The sequence below is a fragment of the Leptonychotes weddellii genome, chromosome 6 (genome assembly GCF_054177405.1).
Source record: "Leptonychotes weddellii isolate Sample4059 chromosome 6, ASM5417740v2, whole genome shotgun sequence".
NCBI classification, from domain to species: domain Eukaryota; kingdom Metazoa; phylum Chordata; class Mammalia; order Carnivora; family Phocidae; genus Leptonychotes; species Leptonychotes weddellii.
The window spans coordinates 115,341,658-115,358,973 of NC_138374.1; the positions used below are offsets into that span (position 1 = coordinate 115,341,658).

The window sequence follows — 17,316 nt, forward strand, 5'->3', positions numbered from 1 at the left end:
TGCCTGGGCCCCACTTTCTACCCGGGAACCTGGGTGTGGTGGGGGGGATTCTCGCAGACGAGACGCGCCCTGTCTCCCAGCACAGGGCGAGTGCTAAAGAAGCCCTCAGCAGCTCTCGGCCAAGGCCCGCAGCAGGGGCCCTAGGGAGGAGGAAGTGGCGGGGGCAGCTGGGGCCTGGCAGGTTCCTGCCTGACAGGCCAGCCCACGGGGACGCCGCTGCAGCTCAGATGGAGCCCAGCCTGCATCCGGTACCGCGGCCACGGCCAGCAGCTGCTTCCGGGGAGCGCGGCCTGGGCTCGGAGCAATGCCTCACCTCTCGCCCTCCCGCTGGCTGTCCTCCTGTCCTCCTGTCCTCCCGGCCCCCAGGGCCCCACGGCAGCCACTGAGCGCCTCATCTGAATATCCAAATTGTTTCCTCTGAGTGACCCCTCTCATTAGCCTTGCTCCCAGGGTGAGTGTGGAGGGGTGCAGAGGGGAGGGCGCAGCGGGGGCGGTTGGCACGTGAGGCCCTTGCTCTGCCAAGTTCCAGCCTGTGTCCCACTCACAGCAACAGTGCCAGTGTCAGCAATTAACCCACAAAAGTGAGGGGGGGGACAGAGACAGAGAGACAGAGAGACAGAGAGAGGAGGGGAAGGCGAGGGGGATAGAGAACAGAGTGGCTACTGAAGGCCATTTCCATGCCCTTCAGTACCACCCCCTGGCTCCGTAAGAAAACAAAAGCCACTTACGTCTGCGCGGCTGGCAGGCCCTGGTGGCATCACCCGACGCCGGCTGGGGGGGTCTGCCGGGCAAAGGCTCGCAGCGGGGGCACCAGGCTGGCATTTGGAGCCGACCATTTCCAGAGCCGGCTCCGCAGGCCTGGGATAAGGAGGGTCCCTCTGTCTGAAAGCCCGGTGGAGGCGGGGTGGCGGGATGGGCCGATGGTCCGAGAGGCCCCCCTGCCCGGTGGGATGAGCCCCCACCCCGAGCTGAGGGGGGGACGACCAAGGCCGCATTCCCCCCCTCCCCAAGAACTGGCAAGAGCTTTTTGCTCTGTCCTAGCTTCTTCAAGGACACTCTGGACCAAGCTCCCTCCAGAACCCTGGTGACATGCAGGGGTTAGGGGAAGGGTGCGGTGGTGGAAGGAGGCAAGAGAGATAGGGAGCGACAGAGGTGACCACCTACCCGGGTGACCTGACTCTGAGCAGGCCCCGCTCTGGGTGAGGAACTGGGAGCTGGGAACAGGAATCTCCCTGTCCCTATAAATAGCGGGAGCAGCCCCACCTCTCGGAGCAGGGCCTTTAAAAAGCCCTGAGCTCCAGAGTCGTGACTTCTCCCAGAAGCCGATTCTGCTTTGGGGGACTCTCTTAGCAGAAGCACAGGAAGGAAGGACCACGTGACTTTCCCAGAGTTGTGAAGGATCCCAATTGCTGGGACACAGGGCGGGAAAGCCCCCGTGTCTCTTAGACAATGGATAAGGAGGAAACAGGGATGGAATGAAGTGGAATGCTGTTCCTACGGAAGCCACTGACTGTAAGATACCTCTTGACTCCCTCTGGGGTCGGGGCCTCCAGAACCAAGGGTGAAACTCCAAGTGGCCTCAGGTCCCACCCATGGAGATGCTGCTGACACTCTTTTAAACCAGAAAAAAGATCAAAGCTGTCCTGGAACCTACCCCATACTTCCGTGTGGCTACTTTGCTATTTTATACTGTGTACGGATAAAAGCAAAATGATCATTGTCACACTGCATATCTTTTCTAAATATTTTCACTGTGAAAGCAGGTGGCCGGTGGGGATGGCTGCGCAACAATGTGAATGTTGCTAATGTCACCGAACTGTACACGTCAGATTGGCCAAGATGGTAAATCTTGTTCTGTATAGTTCCCCACAGTAAGAGAGAGAGAAGGAGAGACAGACAGGCAGAGAGACAGAGGGAGAGATAGAAATAGAACCAAAGGGACAGAGAGGAGACAGAGAGAGAAAGGCAGAGACAGAGGGGGTAGAGAGACAGAGAGACGGAGAGACTGAGAGACAGAGGGAGACAGAAGAAGACAGAGAGCAAGAACCAGCAAGCTTTGGAACAAGAGAGACCAGAGCTGTGTGCCTTGGACTATCCAGTCCAGGATTGTTGAGGGGTCTGGACCGGGGTCTGGTGACCAGCAAGCACTAAACACTGGTTAATGCCATGATTGAGCCTATCACCACGCAGCACTTTGGGCAAAGCAGGTCAGAAAGCAGAAGCAACCTGCTCCAGTCCACAAGGCCATTTGGCCACAGAGTCCCCACGAAGCCCCTCAGCCCAGTACCATCCTTACCTCCGGAAGTGAGCACACGCTAGGAGCCAAGATTCCAAAACACCTGCCCCCCGCAAGCGCTGTCTGGGCACAAAACTCAGCCCTGAAAAGGAGCCCCATCTCCCCTGGTGCCCCTCTTCCTCTCCCCAGCCAGGGCCCAGGGGCCAGAAGACAGGGGCAGAGGGGAGGAGAGGACTAACGGGGCGAGTGGGTAGCAGATTTGGATTTGGAACAACAAAGATGAAAGAAGGACTACTCTGTTTCCCGAATGGCGCTTGGAAAGGAGAGCAGAAGGAACGCAACGAGGTCCTCACCGGAGCGGCGGAAATCCGGCGGTTCTTGCCTGGGATCTTATTTTTCCCATTGGCGTAGCGGGAGGTATAGGTGCGCGGCGGCACCTGAGGGGGCATGGTCTTGCTCCGGGCCACGGGTTTCCCAGGACTGTCCTTGCCGCCGAAGTCCAGGGGCCCCCGGCCCTCCTTCCAGCCCCTGGTAGTGTCACGCAACATCTCCGCATCGTAGGTGGACTTCAGGTTGAGCCGCGTGATCGCATCATTGATGCCGTCATAGTCCACAGGCCCCAGGAGGCGTCCTGGACCCCCACCCCCCCGCTCCTCTTCCTCCTCTAGGATGCGACGTCCCAGCAGTTTGCCCGGAGGTTGCTCTACCAAAGAGAACGTGTTGATGTCATTGGGCTGGGAGATCTTGGAGGATGAGGGAGACCCCTTTCTGGGAGGCAGCGGAGGGGTGTCCCAGATAGAGACGCGGGGAGGCAGAGGAGGTGGGGACAGTTTCTTGGAAGAGCCATCTATGTCCCCCGGTCCTATGTCCCCCGGGGACAAAGAGAGCCCCTCATCTGAACCATCAAAGATGTAGAGATAGTCTCGAGCCAGAGAGCCTTTGGGCCAGGGATCCGGGCCAGGCTGGGAGCCCTGGGAGGTAGAGTGGTTGGATAACCCTTCCTGCGGGGAGAGTGAGTTGTAATTGAGGGTAGGATCGGAGCCAGAAAGACCACGTAAGAGCTTGAGGTCCTTCTGCCTTCCTGCCGGCTTGCTGTAGAAGTCTAGGACAGGCTCTTCCCAGCTGATGAGAGAGGAGTCTGTGTTCTGCTTGGCTCTGCTCTCCTCCTTGTCGTGCCGGAGCCGGGACAGCGCGTCGTACTCCATCTGCAGGGCTTCGGCCATGGCCAGCTCCTTGCGGCTGATGCCCACCGACTCCAGGGACTTCCAGTGTTCCCCATTGCCCTGAGTCGAAGACATGGTGAGGACGGGGAGCGGAGGAGACAAGGAAGTCTTCTACTTCCTCCCAGTGTCAGGTGTACAGGATTCTGGCATGGTGTCTGGGCACCTGCAGGTGAGGGGTTAAAAATATCACTCAGCCACAAAAAGACTTGAACCTAATAATGTGACCTGGGTGACATAATCTGGGCCGCTGCCTGCTTCTCCAGTGGCTACAACAGATGGAAAGAAACAAAAAGATGGAGAAAAAGAGAGATACCAATACAACTCTACTGAATACATCCATCCACCTTTCCATTCATCTACAGATGTCTGGTCCTTTGCTCCCACCCTCCTCTCTCTCCCGTGTATCCCGAGGAAAGAAGGAGGCACCTTACATCAGCCAAGAGAAGACGGAAACAGGGGCTCTTCGATCCGTTTAAAGAGGACCGTTCTTGGGGTGCCTGGGTGGCTCAGTTGGTTGGGTGTCTGCCTTTGGCTCGGGTCATGATCTCGGGGTCCTGGGATCAAGCTCCACATCGGGCTCCCTGCTCGCAGGGAACCTGCCTCTCACTCTCCTCCCTGCTCATGCTCTCTCTCACTGTCTCTCTCTCAAATAAATAAATAAAATCTTAAAACAAACAAACAAACAAATAAATAAAATAAAGAGGACCATTCTCATACACTGGTGGGGAATGTGAAGTGGGGCAACCACTTTGGAAAACAGGCAGCCTCTTGAAAAGGTAAACATCCACCTACCATATGACTCAACTATCCCATTCTTAGTCACTTATCCAAGAAAAATGAAAGCACATGTCTGCACAAAGACTCACATATGCATATTCATGGTAGCCTTATTTGTCATATCCCCAAACTGGAAACCCAGGTCTGTCCATCAACAGGGGAATGAATTAAAAAATGTGATTATGTCCACAAAATGACACTAACTTAGCTACAAAAAAGAATGAATTACTGACACATGCACTAACATGGATGCATCTCAAAATAACTATATCTGAGTAAAAGAAGCCAGACAAAAAAGTACGAATATGTAGGATTCCATTTATATAAAATCCTGGAAAACGAAAACTATCTACCGTGACAGAAAGGAGATCAGTGGTTATCTGGGAAGAAGGGAAAAGAGAGATGGATGACAAAGAAGCTTAAAGGACACTTTTGGGGATGACAAATATATTCCTTAGATTGTGGCAATGGTTTCACGGCTATATAAATATGTCACAACTTAATCGGATTGTATGCCTTAAATAGGGACAGTTTATTGTATGTCCATTATACCTCAATAAAGCTATAAAGTGAAAGAGAGTCCAATGAAACAGACCTTGTAACCACTCAGACTGCACTAAGATCCTCCCCAAATACACCAACATGAGCAATAAAACAAAGCCTGGCAACAGGTGAGAGCCGGGTACCTGATGGATTACAGGTGTGCCATATGGATTCCCCTTGGCCCTCAGGAAGCCGGGCAGGAAGGCAGGACCCCCAGGCCAGCTGGTCCTGGCTGCAAGCAGCCCCCTTCACACACTCCAGAGTTGGTATCCTTTTCTTTAGAGGCCATGACACAAAGATAGCACTGAATGAACGGTTGTCGGGACCAGGCTAGCCTGGCCCAGCAGTTCTCAACCCTGGTTACCCGTTAAAAACACCGGGGGCACTTTTTAAAAGTGCTGATGCCTGGGTACTCTTAAGAGATTCTAATTTAATTGGTCTGCGGTAGAGCAGTGGTATTTTTTAAAACCCCAGGAGATTCTGGTCTATAGCCGAAGCTGAGAACCACAGACTTCTGTATGTATATGGTTCAGATTAGGTTGGGGGAGGCGAGTGTGAAGTGGCCACTTCTGACCCTTAGCGCCAGCACCCAAGAAGTTCACGATTTCATACAATTCCCAAAAATGATTCATTGTATTGTACGGCTTTACCCAGCAGGTAATCAACATGAAGCATGTTGTTCCTAAAAAAAGAAATCTGAAAACATCAGAAGGAAAAAGGTTCAGGTAGATACTCGGGCGGCAAGCTCTAGCAGGTCCCAAATGAGTTAGGACAAAGGTATCCCTTGACCTGAGGTGCCTGCCCAGGGCCCTGGTGTCTCCGTCAGGCCCAGGCTCAGAACCCTGGCCTGGAGGGCTGAGGCTAGCTTAGAGAATCTTAGCAAGTAGTTCCCCAAAGACTGAATAGCCCAAGCCCAGTCTCGGGCCATAGCAAGTGGCTCTCTGCCTGTGGAGTTTGTCCACCCTTCAACAACTTCTTATAGATTACTTTTTACCCCCAGAGGGTAAGAGGGAGTCTTACCATTTGAAATTCAAAGGAATTGGATGAGCAGATGGAGAAACCCAGAACACAGCTCCTGGGACTTGGGAAACTGGTCCCAGGAAAAGGTCCTAGTACTTTAGACAGGAGACACCAGATAAATGCTCAAGCTGGACCAAGCCTTTTATTCCAGAGAGTGTTTAAGACTCGGGGCCTCATTTTTGGTCACACACACACACACACACACACACGGCTGTCTCCTCTCTGGCTGCACAATTTCCTGGACTCTGCCATTTCTGGGCTTCTCTGTCCTTCCAGAAGTCAGGTCAACCTGTGCTCACCCAGCTGTCCTTGGTGTCACAATCTCCAGGAGGCATTCCCATCAGCAGTGAACACCAGGGACATCGAGTGTGACTGGGGTCCTGTCACCAGGACAGCAGGGACGTGCCCTGAACACCTGCTGTCCTGGGATGAGGCTGATGCTCAGGAATCCCGGGGGCGGGGGGGGGGAGAGTGGGGGGGGGGTTGGGCCTCTGTTCCCATGGGCAACTCAGCCCCTGAGCATCTCTGCGCTCCAGTCGGTGCCTGAGGCTAATTAATTAGTACATTGATTCTGGGACCCCAGGCTCAGCGCTGCTCCCCTGGAGCTCAAGGCCCATAGGGATATGACACACCGTCCCTGTGCTCTCAGGGCTGGCCTGTCACCCACCTCCAAAGAGGCTGGACCTCTGCTGAGAGTCTTCTGTCCCAACCCAGGGCCACAGGGCCTGTGACCTCAGGAACAGAGTCCCTCTTATCTTTACCTCTTCTCCACTCAGATGTGGGACCTCTGACAGAACCTTCTGGGTCTGGTTGGCCTACGGTAATAGAAATTCCTTCTTCTAGTCATGGGTGGCTGAAGGAACAATTGCTCTGTCCTGAACATGCTGAACACAAGGCACAGGGAGTAGAGCTGTGCCACCCTTGAGTCCAGTGTGATCCCAAATCTTTCCTTTCTGGAGGCTCTGTCTGGGTTTGGTAATTCCATCCCTGGTATGGCTCTAAAGCTCATAGGAACAGCTTCTTCTTGGGTTTCACTGGGCACTGCATCAGGCTTTTTAACCTGCAGGACCAGACCCGTGATACACAACTCATGACTATAATAATAATAACAAATCAAATGATTTTAGAAACAAGTTTATAGACCCCTATTCAACTGAAAATAGAAGGCATTTCTTTTCCATTGTTTTTCCATCCATGCTTTTAACCCTAAATTCCATCCATTTTCTCTCTGCAATAAACAGAGATCTGACCAACAACAACAACAACAAAAAAGACGCCTAGGTGGCTTAGTTGGTTAAGTTGTCAACTCCTGATCTGGACTCAGATCATGATCTCAGGGTCGTGAGATGGAGCCCCATGGCAGGCTCTGCGCTGGGTGTGGAACCTGCTTGAGATTCTCTCTCTCTCTCCCTCTGCCCCTCCCCAACTCCCCACTTGCATGAGTGCTTTTTCTCTCTCTTAAAAAAATAAATAAATAAAGATTTGCCTTCCTTCCGCCAGGCACCATTATGAAGAGGAAAACTGAAGCCATCGGAAATTTTCTAACTTCCTGCCTCTCTTACACACCAATTTATCCACACTTGCATGCAGTCTCCCTTTCTTCCTTTCAGTCTCAGAGGAAGTGGGTTCTTGCCTCCTGCTGAGGTACAACCTTCTCGTGCTCTTGCCCCATTCACTGGATCTCCTCCAGGAGGATGCCCCATGAGCTTCCCTTCCCTCTGCAGTACCTTCACCTCTTCTCCTTACTGGGGTCTCTCTCTTCAGCACATAAACATGTTAAGGCTGCTTCTAGCCTTAAAAACAAAGAATGAAACAAAACAAAACAAAACAAAAACCCCTACACCCTAAGCACTTTCTCTTGCCTTTTTGCCTTCTAGCCAGTACCTTCTCTGTCTTCCTTCCCAGCTAAGCTCTACAAGAGCACAAGACCCGTGAACTTTCTCAATTCCCATTTACCCTTCAATTCACTGTAATCTGGCTTCTGTCCCCATCCTTCTACGAAAACTGCCCCAGCAACAATGCCCAGGGCCATCCAGTTCCACAGGTCTTTTTTTTTTTTTTTTTTTTAGATTTTTATTTATTTATTTGCGAGAGAGAGAGAGAGAGAGCATGAGCAGGAAGAGAGGGGGCAGAGAGAGAAGCAGACTCCCCGCCGAGCAGGGAGACGAGGGGCTTGATCCCCGGACCCTGGGATCATGACCTGAGCCAAAGGCAGACACTTATGGGGCTGAGCCACCCAGGTGCCCCTCCACAGGCATTTCTATCTGCCCAGACATGGCTACTACATTTTGCTCTCTAGACCCTTTCCTTCTTCCCTAAACCCTCTACCCCTTGGCTTCCGTGACACTACTCTTTTCTTGTTCTCCCCCTCCTTCTTGGTCCTGCTCTTCCTTTGTCCACCCCTGAAATGTTGGTGTTGGCTCAGGACTCCATTCTCAGCCACCATTTACACCCTCTGCTCGGGCAACCTTGTCTCTCATCTCCTATTCGTTCCACTCGTGTCAGAGCGTATCCAAAGGGGTATCTCGCCCCTCAAGTTGATATGCCCACCCATATCTCAAGCCCCAAATGTCCACAACTGAACTACCACCTTGTCCTTCCCCTTCCCACAACCTCTCCTCTCTCCTGGTTCCCCACCTCAGCAAAGGGCACCAGCCAGTCGTCACCCCAGCTAGAAACCCGACAGCCACTCCAGATTCGTCCGTTGCCTGGCCCCCACAGCCAGTCATCAAAGTCTTCCTCGTGAAGCGACTTTTCCTCATGAGTATTCCCGAGAATCTAGTCGTTCCCACTATCCCAAGGGCAGCAGCCCTCATTGAGCCCTTATCTTCTCCCATTTGAGCTATTGTAATAGGCTCCTAACAGTTCTTCCTCCTAATCTGCCCCTCCTTAAGGAGAATGCTTAAGGCATTCTCCCCAGAACAGCCAGAGGGCTCTTTCTAAAAGGTAAACCTGATCATCCCACTCCCTGTTCCCACCCCTTCAAAAGCTCTCTATTTGCTTCCTTTACAAATCCTTTATCACCTGCCCTATCTTCCTCTCAGCCATTCATTGCCAGGTACTCAATACCTCCCTGATTTTGTTCAACATCTTCCTTCCCCTGGGCATGCCCTTCCCAAATCACTCTTGCTTTCAGCATGTGGGACTCAAGTAACTCACCCAGCTGACTTTGCTCAGACATCACGTTCTCCAGGAAGCTTTCTCTGAACCCCCAGATTGGACTAAGGGCTGCTTCTTTATGCTCCCAATAGTACCCTTTACATACCTCAAATACAGTCTTAAAATAGTATATTCAAAATTAAATAGGTATGGATCTATCACCCCACCACCACCGTTACGCTCCTTAAGTTCCAATTCACCTCATTTCCCTTGAGAACCGTACTTGAAATGGGATGGAAAGACAGCACTTTCTGGTGGAAAGGGTTTTTAGACATAAGACCAGTGATCAGGAGGCAGCTGGTGCCCTTCCTTGGGTCCTACAAACACGGGACTGGGTATCACCTCACTGGGCTGGGTTTGGCATCTGTAAGGACAGGGTGGGTGGACAGACAAGACCACCCCACAAAATGCCTTCCAGCTCTGGGCCTCTGATTCTAACCCATTGGTTTCCTTGAGTCAAATTTCTCAGAGGACTCCAAAGTCACATCCCAGAGCAGCCTTAGCCCTGGGAGGAAAGAGAAGAAAGGCCCACAGGCGATCCAGCAGGCCTGGCTCCTGAGGTTCTTCCAAAACTGGAATTCAGACGAGGAAAGCCGAGCTACCCCCCTCTAACCACCGTCCCCTGGCGCCTGGCCAGGACTCCACCAGACTGCGTGTCAGCCGTGCAGAGAAGGAGGCCCAGCCTGCTGACAGGTCCCCCGCGCCAGGGGCCACACCGGCTCTGCTCACTCTGATGCTGAGGGACCTGAGGTGAGGAGGCGGACAAGCAGCAGGACCAGGAGAGCCACCCCCGACGGTGGAGTGAAGGTACAGAGCGCAGCCATGCGCAGCAGGGGGGGAAGACGGAAGTCAGGAGCAACATTCCCAACGACCTGGAGCTGGAGCGAGCTGGCTTCCTCGAAAGAACTCAAGCCCCAAATTTCAGTTTCTGGGACGGGTGGGGAGACAGAAAGCATTTTAGGAATCAGATTCCCGCCTCCCCCTCCCCTTCCCAATTCAGCTCCCTCTCCCCCAGCCTTTGCTGGGTTGACAAATGAGAAATTGCTCTGTTCCCTTAGTCCTCAAGGGCTCCCGGGGATTCTGGAAAAAATTCACGTAGAGGCGCCTGGGTGGCTCAGTCGTTAAGCGTCTGCCTTCGCCTCAGGTCATGATCCCAGAGTCCTGGGATGGAGCCCCTCATCGGGCTCCCTGCTCAGTGGGAAGCCTGCTTCTCCCACTCTCCCTTCCCTGCTCGTGTTCCCTCTCTTGCTGTGTCTCTCTCTGTCAAATAAAGAAATAAAATCTTAAAAAAAAAAAAAAAACCTTAAAAAAAAAATTCACGTAGGTCCCAGGGAAGAGGTGGAGTGGTGAGGGCCGGGGTCTCTGCAGCCCATCCAGGAAGAGAGAGCTGGGGTCACTACTACGGTGTTGCACAACTCCAGGGGGCAGCCCCACATTGGAGTCTATGAGTGCCACCCTCTGACCACAGCAAAGAGAACCATGAGAATGGCACCCCCTGGAGTTGCCCACCCTGGTGGCACTAGCTGTGTTCTTTTCTCAGGTCCATCTTTCAGAGAGCAGATGCAAATTGTCCGGGAGACCACTCTCAGCCAGGTTCCCTTCACCACCCACCCGCAAGCGCTCACCGTCTACACCTCCCCACATCGGCGCGCTTTCTTTCTCTGCTTAACCATTTGCAAGGAAGATGCAAGCACTTCACCTCTAAACACTTCAGCCTGAATCTCTGAAGAACTAGGACACTTTCCTACATAAACAGGACTCCATTAGGACACCCACAACATTTAAGGTTGACACGATAATATTATCTAATACACAGCCCACATCTGAATGCTCACAATTGTCATCTGGGAAGTTTTTCACCAAACGTACGGATTCCAGGCCCCTCGTCTGGAGGGTCTGACTCAGCAGGGTGAATCCAGGGACTCTGACCATTTCAAAGCCTCCCAAGCAATACAGATACGCTGCCAGGTTTAACCCTACGGACCACAGTTTCAGAACTGCCAGGAAGACAAGAGGCAAGTGGGGGGAAGGGGACCCCACCAAGCCCCAGGCAGTCAGCTGGTGAAGGAAGAGGGCATGCTTATGGGTGAGCAGGTCGGTGCCAGGGTCTAGGCAGCACCAGGCACCAAATAGTCCACAGGGCTGCCAAAGGATGGCTGGAGGCCAGTGGGGGAGGAAACGGGGTCAGGGCAGAGCCACACAATGGTCTGGAGTCAAGGGCGGAGAGAAAGGAGAGGACACTCCCTCTAGTGAACTGGCTCTGCTCAGTCCCTGTGCCAGAGAGGGTGGGGCCCCAGGGGCCAGCAGTGATCCCAGCTGTGGGCAGAGCGGGCCTCCTGCTGCCTGGTGGGAGGGTGCCTTTTCAGAAGGGCTCTGCTCAGCCTGATGGGTCTGGGTCATCTCCTCCCACCCAGACCCACAGAACTGAATCTTGATGGCCACTGAGTACCAGCTACATGGCAGGCGCCATGCTTGTCCTCGAAGCATTCAGATGACCTCAGCACAGTTCCAGGGAGCTTACCATCTAGCAAAGGTGACAGGCGTAAATAATTCAATCCCCTCCCTCCCTTGGGGCACAAAGCAGGGAAGCACCGCATGTCTTGGCAGGGAACATGGCGAGCCGTCAAGCAAGATGGTAAAAAAATATATGAAGGGTCTCAAGCCCCCAGCCTTGGGCATCCCACCTTTTAGCAGTTTTTAATAATGGAAGAGGACTTAGTTCTAGGACTACCTAGGAAGGGACCTTCAGCACCTCCTCTCAGAATAAATGGGTCAAGGAGTTAGAAGCCATTCAGACTTAAACCCTTTGGCTTCCAGAGTTTTGTCTTCAGAGGACCCCTGCCCCTCTCCACCCCCCAACACCCACACTCACCCACACCCAAAATCCCACTGGCTTTGTAGCCAGGGACCCATCCCCCACCCCTTGCTCCATATACTTGCTGCCGGGCTGACCCACCTACCACGACCCTGCCCCCACCCCCACCCCCAGAGGCTCAGCTTTAGCAGGGAAGGCTAGCGTGCCTTGTGTCACGAATCCAACAGGCAAGTGTATATGAAAGGTCAACTCCCTGTCTCCCTCCAACAGATAATCCACCTGATCCTGGCTTCTGCATTGAAAACCTATAGGTTGTGCACAGGTCTGCGAGTTTCTTTGATGTCAGGCCCATCATTGGATTACATGCACCAATAAGGTCTTTTTCTTGTCTATGTTCCCTCTCTGTGGCTATCACTTGGTTCCAAGTGTGGGAAGACAGAAAACGACTGTCTGTGCTTTTTTCCTACTCACCCAGCCCCTCTCTAGCATCTTCTTGGCCAGATTAAAGCAGCCCCACATGGTTCAGTCTTTGCTATTGGAATCTAACTCTCCATCCCTGGATTCCCTGGGCCTACCCTGGGCATTCCACTTATTTGAAGCCAAAGTTGAGTTAGTAGAGGGCTCTCTGGGTCCTAGGAGCGCAGAGACGGGTGCTAGGAGCCTGTGTGACATGGCTAGATAGGGCTGGGTTTGCATTCAGAGCCTGAGAGTCCTCAATCCCAGCTCAGAAACCATGGGTGCATTTGGTTCTGTACACACACACACACACACACACACACACACACGCCCTGAAAATCACCGATCCTACCACAAACCCTGCAGATTGAGGACTTGAGTAAGAAGAAAGTCAGGGATGGAAGAGTTCAGGCAGCTCGTGGCTCCTTTCAAAACTTTCCTTCCTAGAGCTCTCGATGTAGATCAGACACTGGGAGCTGGCAGTCAGCTGAATGGAACCCCTGGCAAAGAAGGAAGAAAGGTCTTGGCAGCATATGGCTCTCTACTCCAGGAACCATCCCGGGAGCCAGAGCAGCCACATCTCCTCTCTGTCTGGTCTGAAACTCCACCCCCCCACCCCCCACCAACCCTCCCCACCTGCCCTGAGCCACCGCAGCCCATAGAACCAGCCCTTCTAGTTCTGATCAGCTGGGTTCCCTGCAAGCAGCACGGTGGTTAAGAATTACTCTTCCAGCTTTCTTGGCCCTCCAGAGAAAGGCAGTGGGACAGGATGGCGGTGGGGACAGGGAGGGGGGGAAGGAGCTCCCTGGGGTGACCTTCCCTGGCCAATCCTGGTCTCCAGCTGAGAGGATTCCTAAGGAAAGCTCTTTACAAACAAGATTCACACCAGCCCATCCCGTGTCAGAAAAACCACCCCAACATTGCCAAACACCAACATCTAAAAAACCTTAATCTCTCTGAGGGTATGGGAGACCCCATGAAGTATAAAGGAAGCCCCTCTGGGAGGAGGATGTAAGAAAGTGGGTGGCGTGGGGGATGGGCACACAGCTGCCCTCACGGCCTTTGCCTCCTCTCTTCAGCTCTGCTACACAGTGCCATTTGCTTCTTGCAAACCGAGGCCTCCCGCAAGGCCTGTGCTGTCCCCTGTCACCTGCAGCTCGATCTCCAGTCCAGCTTCCCGAGCTTGCGTCCGTTGGAATCCAGTTCTCCAGGATTCCTGTGTGGGCTGGGGAAACTCCCTGGAGGCGGCCAGCCCATTAAACAGAATCCAGAAAGCAGGTCACTACTGTTCCCATCCAGCCATGGCACCAAAGGGAGAACAGAACACACCAGTCTCTCTGCTCTGCCTGGAGGACCCACCAGAGGGAAGAGATGAGAGGCAGTGTGGAGATACCTCACTGCTCCCGTGCTCTTGCCCAAGTCCTCATGCGGGACTCAAGTCTCTTGAGTCTCTTGCCCCTGTCCAGAACATGTGTCCCCCTCAGTGCGGCCCAGCAGGCAGCCTGTCCCGGGCTGGGCGGGGCTAACCTATCAGAGTCTGCAAGAAGGACAGAGCAGCGCTTCACATTATGGCCCGAGCCCATGGCAAGGGGACGGGGTGTATCTTGGGGTAACTGCCGAGGCACTGGACTAACCAGAGTGCACTGAATACTGCCAGTGGGACCTCCTCCAGAAGGACATCCTTGTTGGGGATCAGAGCTTGGATTTTTAGGGAGCATTTCCAATGAATTCAATGCTAACAATGCTTTGGTTGTTTTCTGGTAGCAACTTCTTGGACATCTGAAAGGCTCTCTCTCTTCTCCATGACAGGGTCCTCCTGTCTATTAGAGACGAGCAGACCGAGGCCCACTAAGCGTCGGTGACTTTGCCCTGGGTTTCACACTGGAGCTGTGGCAGAGTGGGGAAGGGTCCACAGACCCGATGTGGGGAAGCTACATGGTGCTGACACTCAGGAACAATCCTGACCCCAGCCCTGGGCTGTCCCCCAACAAGTACACACCTGGCCCAGATGTGCCAGAACCCCAGGATGAGGATGAGAAGAACCCGGAAAACTGGTCCCCAGAATTATCCTCCACACAGAGTGCAGAAAGTTGGGCCTGCAGCCCCCATGCAGTGGTGCTGTCCATGGGAAGGTTGGGGGCGACTGCCTGTAAGCCTGAGTGAGAGCCGGGGGCAGGGACAGGCTGTGTGGGCAGTGGGCTGCCGGCAGCTGAGCGCCACCTGCTTGGCTGGGAGGAGGGCAAAAGGAGTCAAGCAGAAAAAGGCTGAGCTAGTCTTCCATGGGAACCTGAGCTGAAGCCCAGACCCCACACACACGCCCAGGGCCAGCTCCCTGCTCCCTCCGGGTAGGAAGGCTCTGCACACTCCACGAGCCTTGCCCACTGTCTGTCTGCCAACATAGTCCCTAAACCAGCAATCTAGACACGTGATCTGATAATAAAGAGTGTCTTCAGTTAGTGCTAACTCCCCTGATCAAGAAAATTTCTGATAAACTAGTCATTCTCAGGGTCCTGAAGCCATGGTATCACACAAACTGCACATACATCCACACCTTCCCCCACGCACCCCACACCACTCACTCCCTTCCCCGTGCACCCTCCACATCCCCTGAGACCTAGCTCTTCCACAACCACCCTCCCCACCCTACACACACCCCTACATGCACCCCACACTCTCCATGCCCCGCATACCTCCTACAACCCCCCACACCCTGCACAATTACCCACATCTGCCCCTGCATACCCCCATACCTTCCCCCCGCCACACACACACACATCCCCTCCACCTTGCTCCCACCCTCATCAGCTCCTTGAGGAGGAGAGGGGAGGGGAGGAGAGGAAGCCGGCTTAGACACCATGAAGTCACAATCTTAGTGTCACTGGCAAAGAAGTCTGAGAAAAGTAGAAGGTTGAACCCGGAAGAAAAAGGGAAACAGGAACTTTCGGCTCCTGGGCCTTCCCCGTCCACATTCCAATACACTGGAGGCAGGCCCGCAGGGCACCAGGGAGCCAGAATGCCAGGGAAGGGACACCAGGCAGATGAGCCCAGGAGGGCCTTGGCCCAAAGGCCACCTAGCTTCTGGCAGGCCTCAGAGGTTGTCGGTTATTTCTTAAGACAGGGCACACTAGAGAGGCCCTGGGGTCCCTGGAGACCAGGGTGGGAAAGGAAAGGAAAGCGGTGCCCCTCTCAAGCAGCCCCCATCTTACAGCCCAGAAAAAAACCCCACACATACAAAGACAACACCCTGAACATCTGATACTAATTTACACAGGGGTGTTAGAGGCCAAGGTGTTAGTCTCGCCCACGGACATTGAACATTTGCATTTAAAAAGCAGAGTCTGAGGAGAGGAGTGCCCAACCCAACCCATTTTGGAAGTGGTAAGGGAAATTTCTAGTGGCCTGGGAGGAATGATCCATTAAAAGGTAGGCGGGGTGGATCTCTGGTGCTGGCCATGCCTCTTCAAGGCTTCTCTGGTCTCAGCGCCTGAGGCCTAGGCGTCTCTTGCCCCTGTCCAGAACACGTGTCCCCCTCAGTGCGGCCCAGCAGGCAGCTTGTCTCTTAAGTCACTGCCCCCTCCAATCCCAGGCCTTGGCTACTGTCAGCCAAGATTGACCCAAGCGGCCACCAGCCTTCCCCCATAGCCACGAAGTTCCCCTCCACTTTTCCTGGTAACAGGCAGGATATCCTGCTCAGGGTCAGCTAAGGACACTGAACCTAGAAAGAGATCAAGGATTCCATTTTACCCAGGTCAAAGAAGAAACCATACTCGGAATGCAGGGCCCTGAGAGGGAACTAAGATTGAGACCTTCCCCAAGATGGACTCTCAGTGTTCAGAATCCCCAAACCACAGGGAAAGGGAAACATAGATGGGGGTCTGGGGAGGAGGCAGCAGGCAGTGTCCCGTGGTACCAGATCCCAGCCAGGACTCCCCATATCAGTCTGGTCACCCCTGTCCCAGTAGTGGGTCCAGTGCCCTCAGTCGGACCCATCTGCACTGACAGCCTCATAAAGACTCCCCATGCCCTGTTTCCCCACCCAGCTGACTCTCAGGGCCTCAAAAGTCCTGGGTGCAGCTGGAGGCTCCTTCCTCCTCCCTGCTTTCTGTCTCTCCTCTTCCAGCTCTGACTCAAGAGCCTCAGAAGCCTTCCCTGGTCCATCCTTCCAATTTCTCCTTACTTCTACTCCTTGTGTCTCCTTAACACTCTGATGCGGTATGTGACACAACAGATTAAAATGGTGACCCTGGTGTCTGGGGCACAAGAACAGCACATTTGCCTTAGACGGCCTTTAAACAACAACTTTCATCTGTGCAGAGGGGCCACGAAGACTTATTTTCTAAGCAGGTAGTGACCTAGGGGGTGGGGGAGTAGGGCAAGGAGTCATGGCGATTCCTTTTGGTGTGCTCTGGACATGCTCTGATGCTTTCTCCTATCTCTTATGCCCCACGCCGCCCAGGAAGGTCCCAAGGGAGACAGAGGTGTCCATAACATAGAGCCCTAGTCTACACCGGCAGAGGGGTAGACCAGCTACCCACCTGGCACAGGCTAGCACACCCCCATCCCACCAGTCCCATCTTCATGGGGCCTTGCCCACGTGACCCTCACTCGGGGTCCACCAGGGTAGCAACCGTCAGAGGCCATTCTCAGTAGGGATTAGCTGACATCACTTTGCAGCTGGGTAAGTGTAGCCAGGGAGTGACCGTGTGTGCAGGCCTAGCAGGGCTGACGTTCCACAGACACCTTGCAGAAATACCACTCCGAGGTATGTAAACACCATTACAGAGTCTGTCAAGTTCGTTCCCCCAGGGACAAGTCTGCCGTCATGACTGGAATGGAGGTGTCATACTTTGGGTGAAAGGGAGAGAGGAGAAGGGGGCAGGGCTGGGGGAGAGGCTAAGTGAATATGAGCAGCACAGAAACAGAAGGAAAGGAGACCTGTTTTTCCCCTCCGCAATTTTGTGCCAGGTATTGTCTTCTTTAATCCTCACAACAATCCTCCCACGTGGATATTAATATCCTTATTTAATGGATGAGGGAAGTAGAAAACAGGAAGGGGACTGCGTAATTTACCCAAGGTTACACAACTA

General features: G+C 53.6%; 1 protein-coding gene across 8 annotated transcripts in view; it reads right to left on the reverse strand.

Annotated features, from left to right (window-relative positions):
- Positions 1 to 17,316, reverse strand: part of PIK3C2B (phosphatidylinositol-4-phosphate 3-kinase catalytic subunit type 2 beta) — a 63,823-nt gene that overhangs the window by 37,628 nt on the left and 8,879 nt on the right. For 6 of the 8 annotated variants that reach the window (XM_081825059.1, XM_081825061.1, XM_081825060.1 and 3 more), the window contains one exon: positions 2,590 to 3,622. In XM_081825059.1, the coding sequence (XP_081681185.1) occupies positions 2,590 to 3,534 (945 nt within the window). In that variant the 5' untranslated portion in view covers positions 3,535 to 3,622. Of the gene's footprint in view, positions 1 to 728; positions 1,314 to 2,589; positions 3,623 to 17,316 lie in introns of those variants that run through there. The other 2 variants (XM_081825065.1, XM_081825064.1) reach the window with 2 other exon arrangements.